Source organism: Mercurialis annua, linkage group LG5, assembly GCF_937616625.2.
Source record: "Mercurialis annua linkage group LG5, ddMerAnnu1.2, whole genome shotgun sequence".
NCBI classification, from domain to species: domain Eukaryota; kingdom Viridiplantae; phylum Streptophyta; class Magnoliopsida; order Malpighiales; family Euphorbiaceae; genus Mercurialis; species Mercurialis annua.
Window position 1 is genome coordinate 15,840,024 of NC_065574.1, and position 9,928 is coordinate 15,849,951.

General features: G+C 30.9%; 1 protein-coding gene across 1 annotated transcript; it reads left to right on the forward strand.

Annotated features, from left to right (window-relative positions):
• Positions 1 to 6,634: 6,634 nt before the first annotated feature.
• LOC126682389 (VQ motif-containing protein 22-like) lies at positions 6,635 to 7,957 on the forward strand. The gene is made up of 2 exons (XM_050378049.2): positions 6,635 to 7,202; positions 7,533 to 7,957. Exons 1-2 carry the CDS (start codon positions 6,665 to 6,667, stop codon positions 7,559 to 7,561), a joined length of 567 nt encoding a protein of 188 aa, XP_050234006.1. The 5' UTR covers positions 6,635 to 6,664; the 3' UTR covers positions 7,562 to 7,957.
• Positions 7,958 to 9,928: the final 1,971 nt, after the last annotated feature.

Below are 9,928 nucleotides of genomic sequence, written 5' to 3' on the forward strand. Positions count from 1 at the left end.
AGAAATAATAATGAAAAAAACCTTGAAAAAGAAAAATATTACTGTCTATTGGCTGTCAGAGCCAATTTATGTGTCAACTTTAACACCATTGTTGATTTAGATTTTCTATCAAAGATCCTCAAATCATGCCCAACATTCCACGTCTTAGTAGCTTCATCGTCTGGAGTAGCTGGACTATGATGAACACAACAATTTATTCAAACGGCGGGCGAGACAGAGTGGGCGGGCACTACTAACCAAGTCAAGCCTAGTTCTCGCTGATAGGCGCTGGTAGCTTGCTTCCAAGCCTTGCCAACTATAATACTTATGGCCATGGCCCGAAGGAGCCTTAAGCACTTGTACAATGCTCAAGTCAAGGCTCCATCCTACTCGTTGCCCAGAGCCTTGACTTATTATTATATATTAGTCAAGCGTGCCTAAATATGGGGTTTGGGTTTAATTTTATTAACCTCGCCCGATGGTAGAGGTCGATCCCTTATCACCTTCGGTGCCTCCTTGTGGTCCTTCTCTTTAGCTTTTCCTCGGCCTTTAGAGCTAGTTGATAGGCCACTTTCCACATCCGATGCATTGAGATTTCATCTTGGATTTCTAACCTCAAGCCCTATCAAGCAAGGGATTCTTCGTCGGATTCGTTCAAGCCATTCATGTTTTCAATGTCAGAATCCGAGAGGACTATTGAAATATGGTTTTATTATTGAAATTTAAATATTGAGGACTATTTAGAATATGAATTAAAATATAAAGTATCGATTTTAACTTTTTCCAGTGAAAAAAGGCCAATTTAATACTTATAGGGTGCAATTGAAAGTTAAAGGTGGTAATTTGTGTGCTATTTGGTGATTTTAAAAGGTGAGGGTGCAAACAAATGGGAGTTGAATGGTGAGGGACTTTTCAAGAGTTAAACCTATTTAATATATTTTTTTTTTATTTTTTTGTATATTATCTATTTACATTTCAAAAGATATATATATATATATATATATATATATATTATTTTTTTGATAATCGAATAGGGGGTGCGTTTGTGGAAGAATTTAAATCCAATACATAACAGTTTGTTATTCAGCGTTTAACTCATTTGAGTTATAGTTCAATTGAATTTTTAATTAATAAATAGTGGTCTATAATTTAAATAGAAGAAGCAATATTTTGTCAATGTAAAGTAGATAAAGTATATGATTAAGCTTATCGTTATGACACTTATGGTATATCATCTTTATTTAACATTATTTGATCACCTCTTATTTAAAATAAAATTGCGCAAGTGATGACAAAGCTATTGTGATCGAAGATTAAGTAAAAGTTAACAAGACATTATATTAAAAGATGATGGTCTAAAACTCTTCTTATGTTATTAATATTTAGATGTTGACATTCTTAAGAGCCGAAATTTCCGAGAAACTTTTATTTGTTTGACTGCAAACTTCAAAATTCCATTATATAAAAATATGCGAAGGTCTCAGTTGGTCTAAGTGGTAAGCGGCTTGATATCGCTTAAATAAGGTCTCGGGTTCGAGTTTTGTGAATGCAGAAAATCCTCAATGGTAGACTCATCCACCATGTCAGGTGCATGACACGGGTTGGATCCGAATTAGTCAAAGCAAAGCCCTAAAAACCGGATGCGCTTACAAAAAAAAGGAACAAAGGGTCAACGCACCCTCTGAACTTGTGACACGGGGTCATCTAGCCCAATTTATACTTTTTTGAGCAACTAACCCCAAAACACTTCATTTTTGGATCAAATAACCCCATAATTTATATTTTTATTTTAAAAAACAGATTTAGAATAATTATATCGCAACAATTAGGGAAGTATCTAATTACTTTTTTGTATCCCTCACCTCCGATTTGTATTTTACGCGTTTTAAAAATATAATTATGGGTTCCTTGACCCGAAAATGAAGAGTTTTAGGGTTAGTTGCTCAAAAAGGTATAAATTAGATTAGATGATCCCGTGACACAAATTTAGGGAGCGTGTTGACCCTTTATTAAAAAAAAAAAGTATGCGAAGGAGGAAAATGCAAAGAACATCAGTCTTGTAAGAGATAAAATACTGCGAGCTAACATTTAAAAGCATGCATCGTTACTTAAACCAGAGGATCATTATCACAAAGTAAAAACACAATTATTTCTGTTAGGGTGCGTTTGGATAAGGGTGGATTTGGATTTGGATTTGGATTTGAGCCAAATTCTTTGTTTGGATTGTAAAATTTGTTGGATTTGGATTTGAGTCAAATCCAAGTTAATTTTAACACATACAAAATTGAAGATTTGAAATAACTCCTATAACCTATGGATTTCAAATAATCTCATTATTTTTATTACATTAAAATTAAGTGATTGAATTTTATTCAGTCGAAAATCGACTATAACCCTATTCGAATGGAGAAAAAGTAGAAATTTTTATCCGGTTAATATTTTTCCGATTTTTTTTTTCAAATTTTTTTTTGAAGGAAGAGCATGTGTCTCCTTTTCCGAGATACCCGCCGGTGCTGTCCGACGGTAATTTTTTCCGGATTTTTTTTTCAAAGGATTAGACACCTCTTCTTTCAAGGTACCCGCTGCCGCCGTCTGACAGAAATTTTTTCCGAATTTTTTAATCCCGATTGGAATGGAGAAAAAGTAGAAATTTTTATCCGGTCAATATTTTTCCGATTTTGTTTTTCAAAAAAAAAATCTTTGAGGAAGAGCATGTTTCTCCTTTTCCGAGATACCCGCCGCAGCTGTCTGACGGTAATTTTTTCCGGAATTTTTTTCTGAAGGATTAGCCTCCTCTTCTTTTGAGGTACCCGCAACCGCCGTCTGGCGGAAATTTTTTCCGAATTTTTTTAATCCCTATATTTTTTCCGGAATTTTTTTCGATTTTTTCCGAAATTGTTTTCAACGGTAATTTTTTTGAAGGATTAGGTTCCTCCTCTTCCGAGCTAACCGCTGCCGGCGTCCGACGAAAAAAAAATTCGACAGTTTTTTTCTGTTTTTTTAATCCACATATTTTTTCTGAAAATTTTTTTCTGAATTTTTTTTTCTGGAGGATTAGACTCCTCGTTTTCCGAGGTACCCGTTGTCGGCGTCCGTCCGGAAATTGTTTTTGGAAAAAAAAAATTCGAATTTTGTTTTAATCCACATAGTTTGTTTGAAAAAAAAAATCCGATTTTTTTTCTTCAGAGGATTAGGCTCCGCCTCTTCCGAGGTACCCGTTATGGCCGTTCAACAGAAAAAAAAATTCGACAAATTTTTTTCCGACAAATCTATTGTTCGGATAAATTTGATTTCATAAAAAATTTGTTTTTTGGTTCGATTTTGAACATAAAAAATTTAGTTATATTATAATACAAACTAAACCAAAAAAATTAACCGGTTCAAGATTTTTTTAAAAAAAATATTATTTTCAAAATTTTAATTCTATTGATTTGGTTCGATGTAAAAAAAAATACATTTTTTGAATTATTATTTAAAAAAATATTATTTTAAAAAAATAGAAAATAGAAAATTAATTATTAGTTAAATATTATATATATTGAGAGTTCAATTTTTTTTGTTTATCCAAACAATAGATTTGAAATTTATGGATTTGAAATGTAGGATTTGAAATGTAAAATTTGAAATCCAAATTTGAAATTCAAATCCATGTATCCAAACGCACTCTTAGGTTAATATTCTTGTGAGTCCGAAAAACATGGAATGAAGAATGATGGGTGGTGAAATTGAATTCACATTTTACATTATATATGTACATATAAGTATTTATTATTTAATCATTTGTCAAAAGTCATTTTAATTTAACCGAAATATATGTAGAGATAACTCAATAGGGGCGAACAATCTTCAATAATATGGATATAATTTATTAACTCTAGCAAAATATGCGTCCATAAAATATCAATCCCGACTTAGAATATTTTTAATATGAGACTAAAATAAACTGTATCTCAGATCAAAAATACCAAAACTGTTGCCGAAATTTTGATTCGGGTTAAATCTTAAAAAACTTAAAATGGGAATAAACTTGTTTAATAAAAATTTCAAATTTGAGAAAAGTGGCGGTAGGTGCGAGTTTATATCGAACCACTATAAATTTTTATCTCTTATATTTTTATCTTTCTCTTAAACATAATTGGTAATCGTTTAATGTGTAAAAAATTTAATTAGCAATTATTCAACCCCTTCAAATTTTTATCCAAGAAAGAAAAGAACCATGAAAGGAACAACTTATTTGTACAAATTAATGTGAGGAATTCAACCAAATTAATTATGGTCAAAAGAGAAACTTGGTGGTCATTTGTGTATTTGCAAGATTCAAACATAGTACCTATCATCCTCCAAGACGTACTCATATGACATACACATGTGGAGACTGATTAAGCAAGACAATTTGATAGACCATGGATCTATCTCAGATTGCTTGTTAGAAAAGAAAGTTAGTATTAGTTGTTGCAAAAATAGTGAAGAATATTAAAATAGTTTTATTTTTTTTATTAATCAATCAAAGACTTATTAATAATACGCATAATTTTTATTTTTTTATAATTGGGGAGAAAAAATATTTGTGGGAGGAAATGAACCCACGACCTTGACAGTTTGTTGTCAGCGTTTATAACATTTGAATTACAGCTCGTAGGTAATACGCATAAATATTACATTACACTTATCATTTCTGTGGTAGTAATTTAAATTTTTGATACAAATACACATTCTTTATATTCAAATAATTTATTTAAGCGCTTACTTGTGCTAAAAAGCTAAATTTTTTTATATTTAAATATTTATTCAAATTTTTTAATTGTAAATTTGTTCTAATTTGACTAATTTTCTGAAAATTAACTAATTATTAATTATACCTACGTGGAAATATAAATGTGTAATATTAATTAAAACAATTAGAAAGAATAAGAATTGTCAATTGGAATGGTGGATGGTTCAGATAGAGTAATTTTAAAATACATTAAACCAATATTGGAAAATTAAATAAATTTTCAGCAAATTGATCAAATTAGAACAAAAACAATTAATAATTTTATTTAAAATTAAAAAAAAATTGAATCCGCTTCGGATAAAGACGAGCAGCTCGTCTTCCTCGGAAGACCAACTGGCTAGTCTTCCATGGAAGATTGGTCTTCCTCCATGGAAGACCAGATCTGCTGGTCTTCCATAGAGGAAAACCAGCAGCCGATGGTCTTCCATTGGGGAAGACCCGTAGCTCGCTGGTTTTCCTCCATGGAAGACCAGATCTGCTGGTCTTCCATGGAGGAAGACCAGCGGCCGATGGTCTTCAATGGAGGAAGACCAGCAGCTCGCTGGTCTTCCTTCATGGAAGACGAGCAGCTCGTCTCCGGATTCGGCCACGGGTCTAATTTAATTAAATATTTATTCATATTTTTTTTATTTTATGAAAAAGATGTATAATTTGAAATATTGTAAAATATTTAGAACTTATGATATATATGAAGGATTTTTTTTTTAATATTAACCAAATGAAAAAAATTTAATTTGATACTTTAGGGTGTTATTGAAACCGAAAAATACGAAATATGGTGCTATTGAAAAATTTCAAGGTCAGGGTGCTATTGAAAAAAAAAATGAAAGGCGGGTAATTTTCAGCCCTTTTGCCATTTTTTAAAGATATAGATAAATTTTTAAAAAATCAAAAAGATTTTCGACATAATTAGACCTTTTAATACTAGCAATACAAACTTTATACTTTCACAAAGAAAAATAATCACACAACATTTAAATACAAATTGTTAAATTGATTTTCCATCGCAACTTAATTTATTGCTAAAGAAAAGTTCATAACAATATGCATCATATAAGATCATTTATTATATAAATTTTTGACATAAGTAGCAAGTACATTTGTACTAACATAGTTGTTGGTTGGTGGAGAAGGGCACATTATGCATATTTGTTTAATCAAAAACATCATGCATTCGATCATACATATAGTAAAAACGAGAGTGTTAACTCTTTTTGTTTTCTTTATTACAATTCTAAAAATATTCTGACCAAGAAATCAAAGACTTTGTCGATAGACTACAAAAGATTTCCTATTGTAAGTCTAAAGGTGATGTTAAGTTGTGATATTAGGAGATATCAATGAATGGATAGATGTTACTTCCAAGAAACTACATATTCTTGCTCTCTAAGTCTTTCTTCATGAATTCCTTAGGAATAGTCAATAGTACTGTGCATGGGGTTAAAAGCCTGAATGGTACCAAATATTTAGTTTATATTTCAATTTGGTACAAATTTTTTATAATAATGATGCTAAAAATTTCATTTTTTTCCTAATCTGATAGGGCGACAACGTGAAATATACGTCTGAAGTATTTTATTTCATCGGTCATAATGTTACTCGTCACCTTATGTATTGTCTTACGTAGCAATATGTCTGTAAAATCTGGTGCCACATAGTGTATGTGATAAACTTATTATGTTATGGAAAAATTAAACTATACTAGATTGAAATAAATAGTAAATACTAAGTAATATCTATTCGATGCGAATTGAAGATTTGGTACCAAATTCAAACATTAAATAAAGATTTGGTACTACTAATTTTAACCCACTATGCACGCTTTCTTTGACCGAAGGCTAGTTGGTGATCAAAATCACTATATATATTTATCAAAATTTACTTTACTTCTTTCCAAACAAGAAGAAAAAAATGGGAGATAGTAGCTCTTGTAATGACTGGTTTGATCAATATAATTATGACTATCAAGCCATTAATCACGGGCAAGCTCCACCTTATTCTAACCCTAATTCTTCATCTTCTTCGTTCGGTTTCTCATCAGATTCTATGATGATCACAACTATAACAGCCAGTAATTCTGCATCTGATCATACCTTGTTGCTTAGCCCTACCTCTTCAACTAATACTTCTTCTCAGCTGACTCCTAAAGGTACAGTCTCAAAGCCAATCCGAAGAAGGTCTAGGGTTTCCAAGAAGACGCCGATTACGCTCCTTAATGCAAATGCTAGCAATTTTAGATCATTGGTGCAACAATTTACTGGCTACAGCAGTTCACGTAGTTGTGGGTCACAAAAGGGTCCGATCAACTTGAATTTTCAACTTGGTAGTGCACAAAATCATAGCTTTCAAACTACAAAAATGGCTCCTTATAGTACCAGTACTTATTATCAGATGCAACAAGAAGAGCAAAGTCAGCAAGTAGAGCAGCAACGTGTGAATGTTTATCAAGGTGAGAATGATATTTGTGGTTCTAATATTCTCGAGACGTTTCCGGACGAGATGTTCATGGATGATTTGTGTTTGCATGAGTTTGCTAGAGAGACACTCTCCAATGAAAATGTGAATAATGGTTACTTCTAGCTATATATAGTACTGTAACATTTAGCTATGGTGTTCTTTCATTTAAATTCATGCTTCTGTTCTATCTTTTGTATCATCAATTGTTTTTTGATGATGTAGTTATTTATAGAAATATTTATATATATAATAAAAAAGAATGAGAGATTCAATGGAGAGGTTATAATCTTTTCCTTAGTTTGATATAGATTGGTGATTGTAGGTGCTACTATATGTTACGAATCGACTTAAGTAGATGCGAAGAATCGTCTCGGTACGTAAGACGCTCGAAAGAGCTTAAAGAGAAGATAAAACGCTATTCGGAAAAAATTTCATACATAATTTAAAGATATCATTTAGACTGGGTGGTGAGCAGTGCGGCCTAGCTCCTCCCTAACCGACAAAGTGTCAAGAACTAAAAATGCAAGAAGGTTCCAATCTCAAGCTCCACTTTATTTAATTGCTTTTTTTGTTGCAGTCATGACAATCACCCAATATATACTGCCTTTATATATATAATATATATTACGATTTTACTCTTCTCCTATAAAATTTCTAGCTCCATCATTGTACCATCTCAGTTTCAATAGTTGTCTGACGGCATTGTGATTCAAAATTCCATTTTCAGATTTTAAGTTTCGTTAATTATTCTCTATCTCAATGCTATTCATTGGGCTATTAAATCAATAAGCTTAATAACTATATTTATTACGTCGATGCCGCACGTTGCAGGGGTAAAATTAAATTAATTTTATATTTATATAATACTTCTTTTAATTTAAAAATTTCAATTTATTAACATTTTCTTTTTAAGCCTTATTCATTTTTAGGAAGAAACTCACATGCATGATGGGCCATATTGTAAAGAGAAGAGATCCCCCACGCACAACTTCGTCCATGCTATTATAATGACTAGTTTCGCATTACGTGTTACGCATGTGGCTCATAATGTGACTCGTCAATATATTTATAATGATAAATTTATTATAATTATCAATTTTTTATCTATAATTAATAGGATATTAAACACCCTAGATCACTAAACTTATCTGCTATTACAGAAAGGGTACTAAACTTCATTTTGTTACAAAAAGCTCACTGTGTTATACCTTTTATTACAACGGGAGGTCACTATGGCGGACTCGGTCAAATTTTGTTACAAAAAGGTCACTAAAGTTATTGTGAATTACAAAAAGGTCACTAAGTTATATTCCTATTTGTAATTCTGGCTTGCCACATAAGCAAAAACGGTGCGTTTTAGTGTCAAAACGGTGCGTTTTATATGAATGACATCTCGTTGTAACAGAACGTATAGTTTAGTGACTGTTTTATAACAAAATGAAGTTTAGTACCCTTTCTGTAATAACAAGTTAGTTTAGTGACTTCGAGTGTTTAATATCCATAATTAATATCAAAAATCTTTGTAAAAATAATTTAATATAGACTTACATGTCCCAAAAATCACCAACTTTCGCGTGATTTTGGTATTTAACATGATCTTTTAATTTTACATACTTAATATGAACTTTCAAATTTTTTGCAATTAAGATCATGTTGTCTTTTAAAAAAGTAGTGTTATTTTACATCCAAAACGGCGCCGTTTTAAGCTAAAACGATGTCGTTTTAGATCCAAAACGGCGCCGGTGTTTTTAATTGCAAAATTTTGAAAGATCATGTACTTTTTTGTCAAAATTTAAAGATTATATTAAATATTAAAAACACGCGAAAGTTGGTAAATTTTAATAAGCCTATAATATATTAAGTTATTTTCTTTTTCAAGCACAAATAAACACAATAACATACCCAATAACAAAGTACTTATCATAATGTCAGCAATTCATAGCAGTCTGCCTAGAGAGACCCTTTAACTTTTTAAAAAAGCCAAGACATATATGGCCATAGATTTCATAATAAACAAAAAAACGCAGTAACAAGGAACTCAAACATAGCAAACAAATTTAATTATATAATTAAAACTTAGTCTCCTTATAAGTAGCAGTGTGATGCTCATGACCAATGACCTTATCCTTGTCACTATAGTACTGATCATGAGATGCTATTATTCTGCACTTGGAAATTTTTTACGTTACTCAAAACGAAAAATTTAAGCAGGCTTGATATAAAATGCTAATTCTTTGCAAGTTGATGATGGTGGTGGAACAACGCAGATAAAATATTGTAATAATACCAAATTATATTTAGTTAGCAAATTATTAAATAATAAATTTATTTTTATTTGTTTAGTTTTGATTTTTATCCTAATCCGTCCATTTAAATGTTACATTAACCAATAATTTGGATAATTTTTATTTTGAGTCTAATCAAACTAAAAATTTGATGTTCCTACTAATTTGTAGACAATTTAGCTATTTTTTCCATAATAAATCAGTAATGTTCCGCCAAAGACTAAAGTGGAGATAATTTAGCTATCTATCCTAATTAGGACTTTAATTATAAAATATATATAGTGATTAATTAAATAACTAATTAGTTAATGGCTATAAAACTTTTATTTATTAATAATTTAATAAGAATTATTCGGTAAATTTGCATGTCCCCCCCATCCGTACTTTTATATATAGTATAGATATAGATAGGCGAGAGGAGCAGATCCCCATT